Source organism: Sceloporus undulatus, chromosome 4 (genome assembly GCF_019175285.1).
Source record: "Sceloporus undulatus isolate JIND9_A2432 ecotype Alabama chromosome 4, SceUnd_v1.1, whole genome shotgun sequence".
Classification (NCBI taxonomy): domain Eukaryota; kingdom Metazoa; phylum Chordata; class Lepidosauria; order Squamata; family Phrynosomatidae; genus Sceloporus; species Sceloporus undulatus.
The window spans coordinates 52,396,831-52,418,837 of NC_056525.1; the positions used below are offsets into that span (position 1 = coordinate 52,396,831).

Here is a 22,007-nt window from a genome sequence, read left to right on the forward strand (position 1 = left end):
CTATCTCAGCTTGCAAAGCACATCAGAATCTTGGAACCAAAGGCTAGAAGAACTACCCCATTCTATAGATGAATGTGGAATCTTGTTTGTCTTTAATGTCTATAGTAGATGAGAAGCAATGAGAGCTTGGAAAAGTTATTTTTGGTGTTATAACTCCAGTACTTCAACCAACCTGGCCAGTAGCCATGACATCAATGGGAGTCTGAGAATTGGAATCCAAAGAATTTATGTATTTATTTAGAGTATTTATACCCCACTTTTCAGCCACAAAGACTCTTAGAGCACCTTGCAGATTGTTAATTTGACAGTTTCCTGCCCTCAGGTTTACAATAAAAAAAAGACATGAAACAAAGGAAGAAAGAATGGCAGTGGGGAAGAGAACCACATCCAGCAGGTACTGCTAGTTCTTCTGGGACTAGGCATGGTGGAGCTGTGCCTGCCTCTTATTCTTCCCCTCTGAAGCCAGGGTGATAGCAGTTAAGATGGAAGGAAGGAAGTAACTTTTCCAAGTTCTTGTAGCAAATAATTGTCATGCTCCTCTGTTGCTATTGTCATAATAATCAAATTTGATCAAGAATAACTGGGTGTTTTGATTGTCTGAGGGAAAAAAATAATGTGGAATGTTGGAAGGCCTAAGTATACCTAAGAAGAGGAGTAGGGAACCAGCAATGGAGAAAAGTTAAGATTTTGGTTTCTATAGTTAAATGATCAAGCAAGAACCATTTATCCTGTAGACTCGGGAAAGCCACTGTCACTAAATAAAACAGAGCTAATCAAACAGGCATTTAGCTCATTATAATATAGCTTCTTATGTCTTTATCCCAGACAAGTGTAGCGCAATCTTTCCAATCTCATTTGTGTTTGGTATGGAAGAGGTGCCTGTACACATACAAGATGGCTGACATACTTCTGGGGCCTTGGCAGTCAACCAACTTCTTCAGATAGTTGAGGAGTCATGGTAGGAATTAGAATAGATGACCAAGAAACGTGGTGGTGATTTCAAAAGACTGAACATGATTTTGTGATCTTTCTGATTAGCCTGTTCAAGTTATTGTTTTAATAGGGACATTGGTATGTGGACACATAGACCAGAGTTCTGTTGTTCCATCACAGCAGTGACAAGTAAGACAGACAAAATCTGTTGGATCCAAGCAACCCTTTTCTCCAGTACTTTAATGTCTTAGAAGAAGGGCATGGAACCTGTGTCTCTCCAAATGTTTAATTACAAGTCCCATTGTATTTCAAAATTTACTAGACTGGCAGGGACTGATGGGTATTGGAGTTAAGCAACATCTGAAAGGACCACAGCATCACCAACTCTGCTAGGATTTGTAGCAAGTATGACAATCACTGCTCTTAGAGCAATGGTTCTCAAACTTTGGTACTCCAGGCATATTTGAACTTTAATTCCCAGAAGCTCCAGCCAACTTGGTTAATGATCAAAGATTCTGGGAGCTGACGCTCAAATCATCTGAAGGTCTAAAAAGTGAGAACTGCTGCCCTAGAAAGCAGATGTAGGGATTGAATATTTGGTTTAGTTTTTCCCTTCATTTTGAGTCATCAGAAATTGCTTTTTATACTATGATGAATGGTGTGTTTTGATTTGTAGAAACTATGAAGTGTATTGGTTGATTGGCTGCATGTACTTCGAGTAAAATTAGTTTTCAGTAGCTCATAGCAGTAATTCTGAAAGTCTAGTGTGATGGAGTCTGCAGTCTCTATTTTTGGATTGTATTTTGGCACAGTCATTTCACCTGCTTTCATCCCTACAATAAGCATATAACAGTGCATAAGCGTACAAATATGTTGTTAGTGTGGAAATAGCAGGGAGAGTTGCTAGGAGACTGTATCTTGTTGGCATGAACATTACCAAATATGGAAGATAATTCATACAGAATGCTAAAATGACAGATTTCCCAGATACTGAAATAGTGACATTAGGTTCCTGATCTTTGATGAAAATTTGGAACCAATCATTTAGGTTAAGGTTTACATTATAAATAACTCTCTGCATTATGACCAAATTTTTACAGTGGCTATCTAGATTTATATGCCAGATGTATGCATACCATTTAGCAAAAAACTGTTGGTGCATCTTTTAACTCAATTGCACTCTAAATACAGGAAGGCTTCAGAGTGCATCACAGGACTGCCTGTGTACCTCTGCACTGTTGTCAAGATGCCAGGGTCAGGGTATCCACATTTTCTAGGGCACTTCATAAAATACTGGCTTAGCATTAAAGCCCTGGATGAAAGACATGGAAATTGACATACATGTGGTTTTGGATTTTTTATAGGAAAACAGAACGTGGAAGTTTCAAATGTCATATAAAGCTAGAAATCTGCTAAGATTATCTGCAGAGGCTCTCTCCCTTGCCAAATGAAGTTGATGGCTAAAAAAGGAAGGGCCTTCTTTTTCACATGCCTTCTCCAAGGGGGATTGTCTGGTTCTTACACTGTTATTTATTTATTTATTTGGCACCAAGTAAAGAAATTACTCTTCTCTTAGACATTTTAGATCTTAGATTTAAAAGTTTAGATATAAAAAATTAACTGTCTTCTGTTTCAGTTATGTGTTTTATATTGTACATTTCACACCTCAGCTATTTATTTGTTGGTTTTTACGTATGTATATTGCATTTTTATTCCTCTAGTATCTTGTCATATCTTCAGTATTGCACAAGTGAAAACCAGGACACACGTGGTTGAGCCACACCAGAATGCATTCAAAAGGGTGTGACCAGATGACAAAAGGGCAAAGGTTATTAATGAGGAAGAGCAAACAAAACTGTTTTAGGCAAAGAATCCCTGGAATGAATCACTTGGATTCAGTGGCATTCCCACACTGGGTGTCACTTGATGCAGGGGTTGAGACTTTGGGGGGCAGGAGTTCTGGTTGGGATTTGGGGGCATGGCTTCTGGAGACGCTGCATGCTCCCTCTCCCCAAGCTGTCCCATCCTTTTCCTGATGAGGAAAAGGATGGGACAGTGCTTGGGGAACAGAGCACACATGGATGATGGAGAGGTGCAGGGGGACAAAGAGGCAAGTGCAGTGGACAGATCATGGGGGATGGAGCAGGGGGGCCTGGCCATGTGTCACCCCACTTCTGGGGTGTCACCCAGTGCAGTCTGCTCCCCCTGCAACCCCCACTAATGCAACTGTTTGGGTTTGGCCCCTCCTGCTGAGTTAACTGAGTTCAAATTATTTTTGAAGTAAGCTAATAATGAAGGGTGAAAATTGGAGGAAGAAAAAGAAGCAGGGATATTTGAAAAACAGCTGAGATAGTGAGATAGCAGAGAATTAACCAGGGCTTTCCTTGCCGAATTGGCAGAGTGAGGGGCTATGTCCTGTAATCTATCCAGAGAATGGGAGGATTTAAAATATAATAAAATAAAATCTGTAGCAACACTCTATCGGTGATAAAACAGTGACAGAACAGCTAGAATAGTGTTCATTATTATGCAGTTTTGAAAGGAGTGTGTTTCTCTCTATAGGCCCTGAAGATATCTATGCTTTTAAAAAGAACAGTGCTGTCTCTTGTGATTTACCTTCTCTCCCAGTAAAATTTGAGTTTTGAATATGTAGTTTGAACATGTTATATCAAAGCCAAAATTCTACCCTGTGCTTAGGTAGTATAAATCTAAGCTCAAATAGTTATGCAGTAGTCGCCCTACACCACCATTCTTATGAATATTGATGTTGCATAAACAATTGAGTATCTGTCAGTGTGCTTACTCATTATTTCATTGTGCAGTTGGGGGGGGATGCATGGTGGCTGTTTCCACAATCCCACTGAATCAAATAGAATAGTGAAGGCACTAACAAAATATTTTGCGCCATTCAAGAATTTGTATATCCTTCAGCTGTTTTGATTTGCCAGGCATAGTCCCAGTTAATTATATGTAAAAATTAAAATCAGCAAACATAGCAAAACTGACAAAATAAATTTCATCAGGGAGAAATGGAAGGCACTACACTTAGGCAGAAAAAATGAAATGCACAAATATGGGATAGGGGAAACCTGGCTTGGCAACAGTACATGTGAAAGGGTTGAACGTGAGTCAACAGTGTAATGCAACAGCTAAAAAGGCTGATGTGATTCTAAGCTGCAACAATATGAGTATAGTGTCTAGATTGAGGGAAGTAATAGTACCACTCTATTCTGCTTTGGTCAGGCCTCAGCTGGAATACTGTATCCAGTTCTGGGCACCACAGTTCAGAAAAGATGTTGACAAGCTGGAGCATGTCCAGAGGAGGGTGACCAAAATGGTGAAAGGTCTGGATATCATGCCCTATGAGGAGTGGCTTAGGGATCTGGATATGGTTAACCTGGAGAAAGGACAGTTAAGAGCTGATATAATAGCCCTGTTTAAATATTTGAAAGGATGTCATATTGAAGATAGAGCAAGAATTCAAATATATAGCCATGTTAGTCTGTAGAATCAGTATGTAGAGATATCTTGTAGCACCTTTGAGACTAACTAAAAGAAAGAAATTGGCAGCATGAGCTTTAATAGACTTCATTCTACTTCCTCAGATGCATTATGCATCTGAGGAACTAGACTGAAGTCTATGAAAGCTCATGTTGCCAATTTCTTTCTTTCAGTTAGTCTCAAAGGTAGTCCAAGGTCTCTGAAGATAGAGCAAGTTTGTCTTTTGCTGCTCCAGAGAATAGAACCTGGGCGGAATGGATTCAAACTACAGGAAAAGAGATTCCACCTAAATATTAGGAGGAACTTCCTGACACTAAGAGCTATTCGACAATGGAGCACACTCCCTTGGAGAGTGGTGGAGGTGCTTTGACTGTATTCCTACATGGCCGGCATTTGGACTTGATGGCCCTTGAGGTCTCTTCTTACTCTATGATGTTGTGATTCTGCCATCCTACTTTTTCAGCTAATTTTAACATGTCCCAGTTTCTGTCTCCTTTTCCCACTTTTTCCTTTTGAATTTGTCTTACTTCAGTTGCTGCAAACTGAGTTCAAAGACCAAAAGTGCTTTTCACTCAATTAAGGGGCAAAAGAGATGGTCCCAAAATGTTGGCTTGACACTCCCCCTTTCAGCGCTGGATCAGCAACTGCACACTAGAGGCCTGATCGGATGCTTTGCTGTATCAAAAAGAATCAACAAAATGCCACTCCTTTTTAGAGCAGCAAAAGCGCACCCTTGCTGCTGGGTGGTGGCTTTTCTGCATTTTTTTTGGCACAGCACATCTAAACACTGTGCCAAAGAAGTGGCTTGATGCCACCTGCCAGGCAGCAGGCAGGCAGGGGACAGCATGATGCCAGCATCAGGGCAGAGTCAGGGCATGTGGTGTGCAGTTGCCATGCCCCTGCTCCACCCTGATGCCGGCATTTTATCTTGGTCTGTTTAGCCCCAAACTCACAAGGGCGAAAAAGAAGTGTGGATAGAATCCTGCTTTTCCCAGTAGAAAAAAGCAAATTGCCAATCTATCCCACTTGGGACTGTACAACTAGGCCAACTTGTATCAGGCCATCTTTAACATTTGGAAGTGCTTTTGCCATTTGGAATTGTGCATTTATGTTGCTGCTGTACTGTTCTATGCAATGATGTTGTTGTAATATGATGTTTCCATTGAAAACTAATTACAATATATTTGGTTAAAAGAAATAACATGTTTTGTTTCCAGGAGAATCATTTATAGTGCACTCTCTCTGCTTCATCTACACAATGAAGCAGTAGGTCTAGACACTTTTATCTTCAGTTTGTAAACTTCCTGAGTTTCCTAAATGCTTCTTCCATCTTTTTTATTTTCACAAAAACAAAAGAAAAAAATCCATTAAGGAAGGAAAGGCAGAAGACTACACAGTGCCTTTTGATCAATAGTGCTAGCAACTGTCTGTCTTCAAACACCCATATACATTTTAATATAAAATAAATCATACAATCACAGTCAGAATAAGATATCATTAAAAAGGGCAACCCAGTATCACATCTTCCAAAAATTGTTGATTGTCACTAGAAAATGTATAATCACATTAAGAAAATATCTTCATTTCTTTCTCTCTCCAAATATTACGAACCTCAGAATTATACAGTAGCATGACTGCATGTGAGATCCAATGCAGATATACTGTAACCATTAGTGGCTCTGCCAAAATCCATTTAGCAGTAAAGATTGAGTTACACATTCAGAAAATTCCTGAAACTTGTGTACACAACAATATTAATGTTGTATATATAGTTGTGATTAGGACAGTGGGCAACTACAATGTTCCTGGGTGCCTGTTTCCTGCTCCTAGTACTTTTCAGGGGCCACAAAACTGCCCAGAAGATCACCCCCCCCCAAAAAAAAAAATCCAATACAAAACCAAACCAAAAACGTACTCTTGAAGTAACTGAAGTCCAGCTCTACTCTTCAAAAACAGGCATTGGATTTTTTTTGGCTTGGGGTGTTGTTGTTGTTGTTTTAAGTTAAATGGTACAGGGTGTCCCTGCATCCAGATTAAAAGGTGAACTACAGCTAGAGATGTAAATATTAGCAAACTTCATTCTCAGAGGCAAGAATAATTTTACATTTTTTCCCTTCAGTTTGAGAAATTTGTTGAAAATTATAGTTTTTCAGCAACTTTTCACAGATTGGGGCTTAGTCTGTGCAAATTTCTGCACAAAAAAACCACATTTCCTGTGCAGAAAACAGCATTTTCAATGCAGAAATGTTATTTTCAGTGTAGAACATGCTGGATTTATTGCAACAAAAATGCATGTGTATCTTTTTCATGCAGAATAACCTAGAATATCAAACACTTGTTTGTTTTTACACTTTTTTATTATTTTCAAATATTCTTTCAATTCCTAATTGTAACTTCTGGAGGTTTCCTGATTTTCCTGGAGGCCATTCATCCTCTTTTTGGCCAGGGAAAAAGTCCAGAAAATAAGGGAATTCCAAAGGATGCAAAAATATCTTTGGGGGCTGTGGGAGATCCCAGAACCATACTTTGTTCACCAAAGAGAAAAATAAAAGTATGTGTGACAAGGAAGACCCTCTTAAATAGACATAAATCAGATATCAGGAATGGGAACACATAGAAACTTGTTGAAAGAATGAACATTAATTACTCATATAATTTGAATGCCATTTTCAAATATGTGCCCCCCCCATATATTTAACTCTAAAACATGAGCTTTTTGCACTCAAAACCAGCTTTCACCCACAGACCTCAGTTTTGTGCCATGCAAAATGGTATGGAACATGAATTTAGTGCTAATTTAGTGCAATGATACAATGGGGGAGAACTGAAATCCAATAGTATAGCAGTCATATGTGTGGCCCACCAGATGCTTCTGGCCTGTAACCCCCATTTACCCTGGCCAGAATATCTAGTTGAGGGGAGCTGTAGTCCCATAGCATCTAGACAGCCACACTTTTTCATTCTTCCAATAAAATACACTAATTCATAGTAGCTCATTTCTAGCTTGTGAAGATTCTTTGCTGTTTCTTATAGTCTCACATATAACTGCCCCCTAGCCTTTTTCTCATAACTGAATGCAAATCTATGGTCAAGCCACATACATATTATGTATGTACATTAGAGTTCAAAAGGTTAAATGTTTCTTATTAACAGAGCACCAGACTCATTGATACATGAATACATGGAGGGTCCTTGGTAGCTATTTACCTCTTGCTACATTGTGTGTCTATTCAGCAAAGCAAATCAACAAAGAGAATCCTATAGCAACATTTTAAGCATAGTTCAGCATACCCCTTTTAAAAATTATTATATATTGCTTTTAAAGTTGTTTAGGTAATTAAGGCTCCATTCCTGTGCCTAATTAACTGATAGTATGGTGCATTCAAATCTATGGCACTTATTTCTGAGAAGGTTTGTGTAAGACTTTGTACATGCATATGGCAAGAAATTTCATTCAACTCAGTGGAATTTACTTCTGAGTAAACATGGAATAAAGATCAAGCTATGAAACCAGTCAATTCAGCCTGAAGACAGTTTTAAATGGGTATGCTTTTCTTTGCTTTTAGTTCTGTTGATTAATTATATTGTAATTTTTGTACAATGTGTACTTTCAGCTGTCTGTTTTAACTTTTGTAAATCACCTTGAGCTCCAGGACTAGGGAAAAGGTAGGATAAAATTACACATAGTATTATTGTTCTAGTTGTTGTTTTTAGTAATCCCTGGGCTTCTTTTCTGCCCCCATTGCCCCTTCAAAGCTCGGGGGGGGGGACTGTTGGCAATGTGTAATTGCCCATCCTGGCAGCCCTCAACTTCCCAACCCCAAAAATGACCCTGAAGTAGCCAGTTTCATAGTTTTGATTTTTGAAATCAATTTTGCCACCCCCTTTCTCTTTATTAAAAGAATGTCATTGATATGTACTGGATTTTTAACAAATACGAGGCTGACCTCTTCAAAGTTGACCCTTCCTGGTTTAAAATCATTGTTGCTTTTTTATCATTATCCTGAAGTTTTAATATATACAGGCATACCTCAGTTAACAAAGCCTCTGACGAAGAAGCTTCTTTTTAAGAAGTCTTTTTACACCAACCCAAGACCTCCTTTTTCCTCTGTGTCCCCTGACTAGCTAGATGTTTCTTAACAGCATGATCATTAAGAGGATGGTGAAGGGCTGGAGAAACTGAGGCTTTCAGTGTCAGGAGTGTCTGCAGTAAACAATGCTTGAGTTGGGACACAATAGGTATCTACTTTAGCCAGTTCTACTGTGTGTGCCCACCTATAGCAGACAAAGTAATTTCCCTTACTAAGCATGTGTGAACAGTAAAACAGGGAGAAAAAGAGAGAGCAGAGAAGTTTGTTTCACCAGCTATTCAAGATGTTTTTGTTTATTTATTCAAGGCTTACCTGACTTGGTTGATTCACTTCACATGTGTACATTGTTAGTTTTGGAGAAAAACGTGTTGAACTGTTCTTCTTTTTGTGGGAACCTACTCTTTCCATGTTATTTCTGCCCCTAGTACCAATATTTCTATTAAAGAATTAATACTGAGGAGCACATCTGCTTTGTCAGTTGAGACAAACAGCTTGAGTCTCTCTTGTCTGAAATGCTTGGTACCAGAAGTGTGTGTGGGGGGGGGGGGGGGGTGTTGGATTTTGAAGTTTTCTGGATTTCAGAATATTTGCATATACATAATGAGATATCTTGGAGATGGGACTCAAGTCTAAGCATAACATTATGTTTCATATACACTTTTACATAGCTTGAAAGTAATATTATACACAATATTTTTAGTAATTTGTGCATGAAACAAAGTTTGTGTACACTGAACCATCAGAAATCAAAGGTGTCTCTACCTCAGTTACCCATGTGGACTATTTCGGGATTTCAGAATTCCAGATAAGGGAGATTCAATCTGTGCCTGTAGTATTCTTATCCTGTTCTTCCTCCAAGGACCTTAACATACATAATTCCCTGTCCCAATTTTAGTTTAACAGCTGTGAATTACCTGAAAGATGTCACATGGGGAGTTTTGCAGGTGAACAGAGGACTGAACTTGAGCCTTATAAGCTTTAAGTGCAACATGTTAAACAGAATAATGCACTGGCTTTCCATTCCAATAACTGACCAACAATGTGTAATAGTTATTCAGTGTAATTTCCACTGAGCTCAGTCAGCTTATTTCCAGGAAAATAAGTATTGGTTTGCAGTCTTGTTTAGCATTTACACTACGTTGCTTCTGCATTAGTTAAAATTCTGCTTTATTACCCTTTCAGATATAGCTGAATTCATGTTTTCTGCTACATAAATTGTGTTGCCAGCTATGACTTTTTGGAGAATAACTACAGCTGTGTATGAATGATGCAACAGCCCCATGGGTGAGGAAGACCATGGGTCTTTCTCATAAAGACTCTCCTGGGCACCCTCAGAAAGCACCTCTGTAACCTGCCGGCTTGCACAATTGCATGGTTTAATCACAATTTTGTGAGGCCATATCATAGAGAAGTGATCTTAAATGTACATTCTTGGTTGTCTTGGAGAGCATTAAGAAATCAAGGCCAAATCAGCTTGTTAGAAAATTAGTTCCCAGAAATGAATGGAACCTAGTTCCCATAGGTAGTCCATGAAAATGAAACAAATTGTGATTCAGCCTCATTATGCTAATGACAAATGAACTGAACCTCTTTCTTTGAACCACAGTGATTATAAGAGGCCAGAGGAAGTAGAGATTACGGTTTCCAAGACCTCTGCTCTATACCCAGAACACATACAAAAATTTATAGTGTTCATGTGCCTGTTTGACTGTTACAAATCCATATGTTTGTCTGTTACAAATCCACATGTTTTATGACAGAGTCAACAAACTTGTTATCTATGCGCGCACATGCACACACATACACAGCTATTAAAAACCACAGGACTTGGGGTCCCTTATTTTTGGCATCTGTAGGGATGTCTGGAACAATACTAAGGGCCAACTATAATGTTTTGGAAACAATCTATCAACTGCTTTGAATACCTACAGAAGAAATATTATATATTTCTGTCTTTTTATTTTATATTTTATTTTACTTTTTCCTCTACAGTGCAAATTTATGAAGCCATGTTAGCCAAATGATATTTCGACTGAGTTTGACATTCCAAATATTTTCATTCTAGTTTGGGAGTGATGAGCAAATTTCCACTTTTTTCTTTTTATAATTCTTTGTTTGGGTCCATTTTGCATGGAACGTGGTTTGAAACAGATTTCAAGAATTGTAGGTACAAGTGGTCAAACATTTGTTTCATGCAAACCATAATTGAAGCAATCAGCATAATGCTGGGAGAAATTCCTTATATAACCCTTGAGAAACTATGGAGTATATCACATGGGGCTTTTTGGAGGAGATGATGGGATAGGTCGCATGGGGTCACTGGGGCCAGGGTTTGGATGCAGGAGAAGGCAGGGGATGATGGGATAGGTCACAGGGGGTCACTGAGGCCAGGGTTCGCATGCAGGAGAAGGCAGGGGATGATGGGGTAGGTTTCAGGGTGGCAGAGAGGATGAGATGACATGAAGGAGGAGGGGGATGGAGGAGCAGGACGCAGGGGGCCAAGGGGGGGTGGTGATATCGGAGTGATCTTCCACACCAGACCAATTCGAAGTTAAATCGAAGTGAGCTTGAAAGCAAATTCTGTGAATTCACTTTTTTTTCAATTTTACCAAAATGAGGGTTCACTTTGAAATCACTGCGGAAGCCCCACGGAAGGAGTGCACATAGAAAGGAATCTCATCTGATAACACATTCATGTTATAATGTGAATTCGCATTGTGGACCTGCAGTCACCCCGGATCTGAGCTCCAAAAATCCCCCAAAAGCCCCATGTGATATACTCCTATATCAGTGAGATATATGTTTCAGTGTAGTACCTATGAGCCCTGGTGGCACAGTGGTTAAATGCCTGTACTGCAGCCACTTACTCACAAACCATAAGGTTGCAAGTTCAATACCAGTAAAAGGGCTCAAGCTCAACTCAAGCTTCCATCCTTCCGAGGTCTCAAGATTGTTGGGGGCAATTAGATTACACTTTATAAACCTCTTAGGGCAGTGGTTCTCAACCTGTGGGTCAGGACCCCTTTGGGGGGTCAAATGACCCTTTCATGGAGGTCGCGTAAGACCATTGGAAAACACCTATTTAATTACAGTTATGAAGTAGCAACAAAAATAATTTCATGGGTTTGGGTCACCACAACATGAGGAACTGTATTAAAGGGTCATGGCATTAGGAAAGTTGGGAACCACTGGCTTAGGGAGTGCTTAAGTGCACTGATAAGTGGAATAGACATGTACTTGCTATTGCTATTGCTACCTATAGTCTACCTAATGCATTCACATAATCTAAAAATTATCAAAAGGGCAGTAAGTCTCCTCAAAAATCAAAGTGAGATAAGCTTTATCCAAACCTCACTAGATCAGTGTGTTGCTCTTAAAAGACATGCATACTCACTAAGATTTCACAGCTGAAAGGTAGGATATGTGTGGCCAAGCAACATCAGAGTGTGATCAAGGTGGCAAAAAGTTATTAATGGAGAATAACAGTTATTAATGGAGAATTACAGTTATTAATGAGAAGGCTAGAAGAGTCTACAGCAGTTTGATTTTGCCTAAGCCTACTGGGAAAGGAAGATTTTACCCCTCCATTCCCCTGCTTAGTTGAGTGCAAACTGTTTGGAACTCAGTTTGCAGCAACTGAAGTAAGCTGAGGACAAAGGGGGAAAGTGGAAGGAAGAGAGAAAAACTGGGACATTTAAAAAGCAGTTGAAAATGGAACAACAGAAGATAAATTGGGAGTTGGAGTGTATGGACATGCACAGGGCAAATTAAGCACACACAATTAGAAACCATATAAGAAGATGTGCTATGGAGCCCAGATTAGAAAATAATTGAGCAAAGATGGGCAATGTCTTCCACCTCAGTTTGTGTTGAATCCACAGATCTAACAGAATTAAGTTGGAAAAATTAAATGGAATCCTGTGGACAGCAGGAAAAGTGTGCCAATAGTCCAATGTCAGACAGATATTTTATTCCCAAAATTAGATTAGATTAGTTAAAATTGGTCTCCTTGACCTGCTAGTCTTCTATCATAAATATTTTTGTTTCATTTTCTTTTGTTTGCATGGAAGGGGGGGGGTACATTTAAAAATTATATCCCCATCTGCAGGCTGAACTGGTGCAATAAATTCCAAAACCAAAGCCACCTCATGTTCCTGCTTTTGTAGACCAACTGCAGTAGTCAAAAGCAAACTTGCCAGTGAAACACTCAGCTGTACTAAAGAGCTCATAGTTAACATGGGTACACTAGGTTAAATAAATAATGCAGCTCCTCAAGCTAAAAGGTTGCTGATACCCTACCTATTCCCTTCCCTAGGATTGTTCTCTCTACCTTCAACAAAAATAACCATGTTTACTTAAAATTATTTGTGTGCAAAAAAAGAATCTGATTGTGGTCAATATTGATTTTTTTAAAACTTGTTTTTTTTGCTCTAATATTTTTATTTTTGGAAAGCACTCACTGACCTCCCTTCAGAGAGAGCCCCATGCCTGCAATCAGCACAGAGATAGATGCTTTGTAGCTATGGCAACACTGGTAGTTTCTGTGCCAAAAAAGGTGCTGCTGAATTTGAAATGTTACATTTTACTAAAGATCACAGCCATTTGCAATCAGCCATTCCTGAAACCACGCTGCCAGTTCCTAAAACCACACTGCTACCCCAGCTGCTTCCTGAAAGCTCTTGAAAGGCAGTTTACATTTTTTTTCTGCCGTTAAAGCACTGGATGGGTTTGTGAGGGAGAAATAAACAATTAGAATGAATAGTACCTGGACAAGTGGAATGATTGAGGACAGTGCTTTCAAATGATCCAAAGAGGAAAAATGTATTCAGTTTTGACCAAATAATAATAATAAACATCTACTGTGCTGGATCCTATTGAGGAAGGGGGAGGGAATCAGATCTACAACTGCAGCATAATACCTTCGCCTTTAAGGCCTACTGAAAGATACAATATAGGGGTGGGACAGACCGGCCAAAAAGGACAGTCTCCCAGCACCTAGTTTTGGTCCATGAGGAAGCCACAGCCTCCAGACCGCAGGACTTCCCCACGAACCAAAAAGAACCTCCAAAAAGCGGGTTCTTCTTGCGACACCATAATGACATTGCAGTGCGCAGATGGCACCGTGACATGCGGACGCTATGCATCCAGCACTTAACAATGAAATCGAACTTGCACTGGATGCTAAACAAACTATGGTACAATTGGGAGAATAATAAAAAATGTTGCTCTTGTGGCAGTACAGGACAGCCAGGAAGGCTATCTGCACTGTAGAACAAGATAACAAGTCCTTCAAGGGCTGCTTATAAAGACTCATAAAGCTTCTTTGTGCCAGTGCAATTGCAAAACAGGGTGGACAAAAACATCACTGCCCTTTTACCTGCAAAAAAAATTCTTATGCTGAGAAAGATGTTCATTCTGTTGGGACTTTTAATTGATCCCAGTAAAGGTATTCTATTTGGGATGATTTTTAACTCTAAAATCAGAATGAAAATCCAATGTTCAAATCCAAAAGAAGAAAAGGCCCCTGGTACCTATTATAGTTATGTATGAAAGGGGAAATGCTGCAGAGTTAAACTCACCATCCAACTATATCTGCGGAAATTCTCTCTTCTTCACCATGTCACTGCTGTGGCAATCCAGTTTTTGAATTCCATTCTCTTGAGACTCTTTTGGTGTAAACAGCTGGGCTTATTTTGATGCCAAGTTAGAACATGGCTTTTCACCAAAGTTTTCAAGTACTCGGAACTGTAGCCTACTGGCTAGGTTGTAAAGCTTTGATGTTGCATATACTATTTTAAACTGTTTCAAATTGTGCTAAACCATTCTGAATTATTTTTAGAGTACAGGTTGATTCTCCCTCCCATGTTGCTCCTTGTGGAATTAGGAACTTATGTTTGATGAAGTAACATGTAGTTGCACCTTTAAGCCTTGATGGTATCTGTGTATCTGTGCACACACCAGAGGAAGACCCACTGAATTCAGCAGAACAATGGGGCAATCATGTTAAAGACTATATCCTTCCCCTATTCATCACAATAAGCCTCTATGGTCAAGTCATCATTACTCCATTAGCAGAGGAATTAGATATAAAAGATGATAATGGATTCAAGTCTCACTCCTTACCACTTTGTTTCCTTCTACAGAAAGCCCGGCTGGCCAGGATTCATGTGGCTAAGACAGGCAGTTCCAACGCCTACCTTCACAGTAAGCGCAATGGCCTCCTTAATGAAGCACTGGAGTTGACGGTATGTACAAGGAAAAGCAAACCCTTTCAGAGGAATGTTGAAAGTATCTCCACCCCTTGTTCTTCCTTTGTCTCTCTGTGTGACATTTTCGTGGGCAGGCATGAACGGTGCTATAATTATACTAGAATTTTACTCAGCATGTTAAATGGAATACAATTGTAAAAGAGAGCGAGAGAGAGAGAGGAGAAAGGGATTGCAAAGGAAGCATCTTGAGCTCTTTTATGAAAAAAAGAAGTTGGCTCTGATCTGATAGGTCTTCCATCAAGATTAATGAAGGCATGCATTCAGGTTGAGCATTAAAAATGACACCCAACCTATAAGAGCATGTCAGCAAAGGAATGGGTATAGCCATAATGCACCTTAATTTAATTAGTATCACATCATACTTTTGAAAAAAAAACAATTAATCACAGATTTTGTTTACAGGCTCATAGGGCTCCATTTCGATTTAATCTTATTTAAAGCAAACCTATTGAAATCATAGTAGTGATTAACAAAGCATCATTGATTTTAATGGATCTACTCTATGTATGACTAGTCTAGAATAAGAACATATAAAACCTTGGCTTGTTCTCCCTGCTGGATGAGATTTCAAGAGGATTTGAGAACTTTGAAATAATGTTTGGAACATTTTTTTCCCCAAAAAATGTAAGAGTTTTTTAAGAGAAAACTTTTTTCAGAAACTTCTAGGTAATTTTTTTTCCACACACAGATCCACACAAAAATCCAATAGATTTTACTGTTGTTGACAGTGATGAAAAATAGAACTGGTACTTTTGCTGTCAGGCAGGAGTGAAAAATCATGTAGAGTTGATTTTTCCTCCCGTGTGGTATCTCAATGTTTCAATATATCCTTTCTTTTCCCTAAGAAAATTAGCAAATATTTTGTTCTATTCCTAGCCCAGATCCAAACTCTAATATTTAAATTCCACCCACCAAGGGCATGAAAAGTTGAGCCTTGCAGGACAGGGGAGAGAATGCATCCAGATGCATGCACACGTACATGCGCTCCAGATGGCTTGGCTGTTTCATATTTAATAGCAAAGCATTTGGAAGCTAATCTTAGCAACTTCCAAATGAGGGAATGTCTGAAGTTCGTCAGATTTCTCGGCAGACTCGGTGTCAATGAGAAGCAGTTATTTTATTAAGCTTGATCAAGTCCAGAACAAGTATTAACAAATTTCCATGGATTTCATTTCAAATAAATCAGCCTTCAGTCAAGAGGAGATTGCTTAATTGAGCTGCAGGAACTGTCTAATGCACAGGTCATGTGTCTTTATTCACTAATCTGAAAGGTACTCACATCCGCACATGGGCCTCATTAAGAGAAATGCTTGCAACAGCAAAAGCTATATCTTTTAAATCACAGCCTGAAAGTGATGAATCTAAGGATATTTCATTGGAGGTTTATACTGCAATCATCTTGGTGACTTAGGGAGAGTCCACACTGGCCAAATAAAGCAGCTTCTAACTACTTTGAAGGTGGGGTGTTTAGACGAGGCATGAAGTAAAACTGGATGGAAAGTGAAAAGAAGCTTCATTCTGGGGCTAAACACCAGTACAAAAAGAAACTGGGCTACTCCAACTCAAGGCAGAAAATGTGCATCATCAAACCAGCATATGAACAGCCCAGCACCAGTACAAGACTGCAACAAAGGCAATCACCAATAATGGAATGGATGTAATTACAACATGCACAAACCTGGCAGTCCAACAGGGGACATGGTATGAAGAGTGTGAAGGGGGCACATATGGGGGCCTCCATAATTATGCTTTGCCAACGTATCACTGGGCACACCAATGCACTGTATAAGCAGTGCATCACATGTGCAACTGTGTCATACAAGTTGCACATCCAGTGAAATCTGGGCAGGAAGAGAGAGATTATTGGGTTACAGGTAGTGTGCTTTTGCAATAGTGCACATGCATGGTGGGGAGGCAACAAAAAAAACCCACATGATGCAGCTCGGTGCCACATGGTGCAGACAGCCTGTGGGTGTTTGGCCCACCTTGGGAGTAGGCTGTGCAGACAATGGGGTTTCAATGCACTTTCAGATAACTCAGGATCAAGCCACGTTTTTCCTGCCTGTCTGGTCCGGTCCATACTTTCTGGGGGTATTACACAAGGAGCTGTTTAGTACATCCCTGTGCAGAGCCTTTTCCATGACTGCTCAAAAGCAACCAGAAAATGACAGGTTGCACTCCCATGTCTAGTCAGTGGCCAGAATCAGAACTGTGTTAAAGCATCATTGGACTACCATTGCAGAGCTGGAAGGATGAAAGCATCCACCCTCCAGACCTATAGCAGTTTCAGGAGGATGTTGCTTCTTCCTCAACATGGCCCAAGAGCACAGCTGTACCAACCCAGCCATTTATTGTCCACAGAAATGTATTTAAGCCTTGTCTGGCTTCCACCACACAGCTGAGGAAGAAGGAGCAGCCATAGTCCTCAGAATAACCACTAATTATGCTGGTTGAGGGATTCTCAGAGCTGTCATTTTTCCAGACTCCGGGTCTGTTCAGCATAATGATTAGCCATATCTGACCCTGATTCTATATGCATAAACTAGTGTTCCATTCTATGAAAGTCTAATGCCTTATTCCTTGTTAGATGCAAGCAGGTGCCACTAACACCCACAGGATATACTAAACGTTTCATTTGCTTTTAAAAGAATCCTAGAAATAAAGATCGCTAGCAAAAAAACAGTGAACCATTTGAACAAGTCCCAGTATTGTCGTGACTTGGCTCAGACTTCAAGTGCCAGCTCAGATGAGTTAATAAGATTCTGTGATTTAACTACACAGCCACAAAAAGGATGCAGCAGGAATCTAAATTATGTACAGGATTGGGTGATGTTTTAACACATCAAGTTAGTTTAGGGAAAGATAAAAGAAAAGACATGACGGCAAGCAAATATGGTTACGGAAACAGGCTTAACTGTTGTAGCAGGAAGTTAGAATTTTATGTAACTACATGATATAAAGAAAAACTCATAATAGCTAAAATGAGGGAAGATATTGAATAATCATGGATAATGAAGTATTTTAAATGATGTACTGTACTCTACACAAGTAATTGGAAGATTTATGTTGGTGAGTTTTATTACTATTAAGATCTGTGTTGTTTGGGGGGTTGGTTTGTTATGTATGTATTGTAATAAATTTTCAATTAAAAAAAAGTTAGTTTGGAACAGATGTAAAGAACCTACTGGATCTTACAAAGTTTGAAAGTAAAGGTTGGAATCCCATCAGGGCCTTAATGCTTTCTTAAGTGGACTTAAATGTGCAGGAATGAGAACTGGATGGTTCTGTAATATTCATATCCATAAGGAGCTGCTGTTACATTACCACATAGCAGAGCCATCAAAGTGACCAATGAGCAATGGGACCGATACACAATGGGATACACATCTCATTAGTCCCAATACACATCAGGCACTCTTGAAGGATAAATGTTAAGTTATGCAGCTAGATATATGTAAAGTTACATAAGATAACAGAGGTAACATTCAAAAATATAGCCATGTTAATCTGTAGAATCAGTATGTAGAAAGATCTTGTAGCACCTTTGAGACTAGCAGGCCATATAGGATAACATGATAGGTCATATAGGATTCCAGTGAATGTTTTATAAATAAGTAGTTACTTGTATTTTCACAACAATGAAGGCACAGCTAAGTTACATGCTTGCAACTGATGAAGAATGACTTCACTTCTTTAGCAGCATAACTAACTTTTACATTTCATTTAATAACTATAGCAGGGGCTCAGTAAGTGATGAAAGGGGACTATCACATTGTTCGTTTATTGGTTTGTACTGTGCCATGTGTTGCTGCCTTATGCTCTGCTATACAGTGGCAGTATGGGAGATGCTTGTAGTACTTAAATGTGGGTTTGGCACAGCTTCTGGCCTCTTAAGATGTGTGTCTCATTTAAACAGCATACCTCCAAAGTGACCCGAAGCAGTTTTATTTTGGCCTGTCTGTTTGAGCCCATTGATCAGCCAGTGTCATGTAATGGTTTGAGTACTGGACTGCAACTCTGCAGACCAGGGTTGGATTCCCTGCTCAACCATGAAACTGACTGGGTGACCGTGGGGGCTTGCCTCTCAGCCTCAGGGGAAGGCAATTGCAAACCTCCTCTTAACAAATCTTGCCAAGAACCCCCTGTGATTGGTTAGCTTTAGAGTTGTCATAAATCAGAAACAACTTGAACACAGACAACAACAGCAATAACAACAACAACATTAATTAACTATGCTGTAATGCTGTAAATGTAACTAGGTATTTTTTAAAGTAACTTTCCAGTCTTTAGGATCTTATTTCCAGCTTTGTCTTTGTTCTTTGATTTAATGGTTCTTAAATCAAAATAAATCTGCAAGATTAGTCTCAAAATAAATAATTCAATAGCATTTGAACTTTGTCACAACCTTTTTTTTAAAAAAAAAAAAAGTGAACTAGAGAATTAGATCCTTAATGCAACTTTGCAAGATCTTCTGATAGTTGAATTAGTGGTAACACTTAATATTCTTTACTTCTACTTAATATTCTTTATTTCTACTAATGTACTGCAAAGCTCCTTAAAGCATAGCTCAGAAACAATCTCTGTAAAATACAATACAGAGAACCTAATAAGCAGATACAGTATATCAATTAGGATTATGGCTTGAACAGCACTTCAGGGATGCACAATGCTCTGTGCTCCTTATCTGTTTCCTGTTCACAATAACCACATTGTGTGTGAATTATAGCTCTCATATTCCTGAAGGTGAACTGAGGTTGCTGAGATATTTGTACTGCCCTCCAGTGAATCTGGCAAGAGATCCAAGGTCACTCAGTTCAAGAACCAATAGGTGGGGCTGGCTCTAGTTGTCCCTTAGTTTCTACTCTGTTTATTGAGCTGTAAGTTTTCTTGTAATTCTGGACCCATATAAGAAAAAGTGTAGTGGGAGATGACCCTGGAAATAAACCAGGGTATTAATCATTTGGAGTACATTCAAGTTGTTGGCATTTGTGAAAGTGACAAATTTCTGAATATGCTGAGCTCTCGTTTAGACATATATAAGAACCATGCTCCACTAATCATAACACAACTTTTATCTTGCCCTCTATTGCCAGATTTTAAAGAGTTACTCATTTCAAGGGGAATGCAAATAAGAAGGCAGCTTTTCCAAGTTGTCCCATAATGAATTCTGAGATCATGTGTAACTCTAAGGCATGAGCCAATGCTATTTGCAGGCTGCAATCTTAAACATAGTTACTGGGATCACAATTACTGAATGCCACTTACTTCTGAGTCAATGTGTATAGGGGTGCACTGTGCATCTGTTAAAATATGAAAGAAATGTAGATACTTTGAGAAATCTTTGCATCTTTCTGGATCCTATCACATCCCATCCCACTCCCACAACTAAGTATGCTTAATAACCTGAGTCTTCAGTATCACTCTGTTTTGCATGTGAAGAAGTGGGTTGATATCCATGAAAGCTCATTCTCAAATAAAAATAAGTCAGTTTTAAGTGTGTCACTAGATTCCATTTCTTTTCTTCCCTTTCCTTTCTCCTTTTTGTGGTACAACAAACTTAAATGGCTACTTCTTTGAAAACTAAATGTAGATACCTGTTTACCTTAAACAGGTGGCTAGCAGTCTGGTCTTGACGTGATGGATGGTTTAGTGTTTCCTGAATGAATAGCCCACCTTTCATCCAAAATGGCACCAGGGCTGCTTAATCCAAGTATTTATTTTATTTTATTTCATTTCATTTATATGTCATCTTTCTCCTGGAAAATGACCCAAGGTGGCTCACACATAATAAGTAGTTTAAAACTTTACAATGAAAATGTAAAAAAAAGGAAAAAGAAACAATAAAAATTATTTCAGTAAAACAAGATATTATAACCATGGTCAGGGATGGAAATAGGAGGGCTGAAGTGTAAACCTCCCAGTTCCACAGTTCACAGTTAAGAGTTTTAAATGCCTGAAGAGTGTTTGTGTATGCTGCTAACTAAGTCTGCAGTTGAGACATGGAATATCAATATGTTCCCTGTCAGTGAGGCAGAAAATAAGGAGCAGAGAAAGTGAGAGGGACATCAGGAATGTTAGGTATAAAACTAAAAATCCCACCACCCCCATGCACTCTATGGAGATGTTTCAGGAAAGAGGAAAGGAGAAGGGAAGTGCCTTTTGTCTGTCTTTTGTTTCTAGAAATGTGATCCCCCAATTATATATTAATAAAATGTTCTGGCTTGAGACTGGCAGCCATCCCCAAACATGAACCCTGATGATCCATATAGAACAGCAGAGGGAAATCTGCCAAAGAATAAGTGTCCTGCCTTCCTCCATCCCAGTTCCCAAGCAACAGTGCAAAGTGTCTGTGTTCCAGGCTGGTTGAAGTATTCCTCATGGCATAGGTGGGAAACATGTGCCTATATGGTGGACTACACCTACAGTGTTTTCGTTAGTTCTGCACTACTGAAAAAGTAAGTTATTGGCTTGAGAGGCAAAGTCTACTCCTTTGCTCAGCTTTGGCACATGGAATATTGAACAGGTTGTAACACTCTAAATGCAGCTGAATATTTGGAGCCTTCATAAAATGCATTGGGCTGTGCCTTTGGAATGAAGAGACAGAATCTTGGTATCCTGGCTCAACATCTAAAATTTAAAATAGAATCTAAATAATCTCTTTAGGGCTTTTTCCAGCAAAGAAAGATTATTCCACTAATGAAGAGTCTGGCTTTCTGTGCCTACAGCAACCTGAGACACATCCTCTGCTCAGATGCACTCTTAAAATTCACAGCCATGCTTCTATGACTACTCGTGCACTACTATTGCTTAGGCTGTCTGCTTCCATTTATCACAGAAAGTATTCATTTAAGTTGGTAGGCATTATCTGTGTTGCTTTTTTAAGTTCAGAAATTTTGAGGCTGAAAGTGTTACATTATTAATCAGTACAGTAAATCAATTATTTCCTTAATTGCAAAGCAGATTGTTACAAAATAGACAGCCTAAGCTTCTCTTCCACCTGAAGAGAAGTTTAGGCTGTCTGCTTCCATTTATCACAGAAAGTATTCATTTAAGTTGGTAGGCATTATCTGTGTTGCTTTTTTAAGTTCAGAAATTTTGAGGCTGAAAGTGTTACATTATTAATCAGTACAGTAAATCAATTATTTCCTTAATTGCAAAGCAGATTGTTACAAAATAGACAGCCTAAGCTTCTCTTCCACCTGAAGAGAAGTTT

At 39.1% G+C, this 22,007-nt stretch overlaps 1 protein-coding gene across 3 annotated transcripts in view; it reads left to right on the forward strand.

Annotated features, from left to right (window-relative positions):
* Nucleotides 1-22,007, forward strand: part of KCND3 (potassium voltage-gated channel subfamily D member 3) — a 426,026-nt gene that overhangs the window by 377,297 nt on the left and 26,722 nt on the right. For all 3 annotated transcript variants that reach the window (XM_042466200.1, XM_042466203.1, XM_042466202.1), the window contains exon 4: nt 14,669-14,770. In XM_042466200.1, the coding sequence (XP_042322134.1) occupies nt 14,669-14,770 (102 nt within the window). The remainder of the gene's footprint in view (nt 1-14,668; nt 14,771-22,007) is intronic.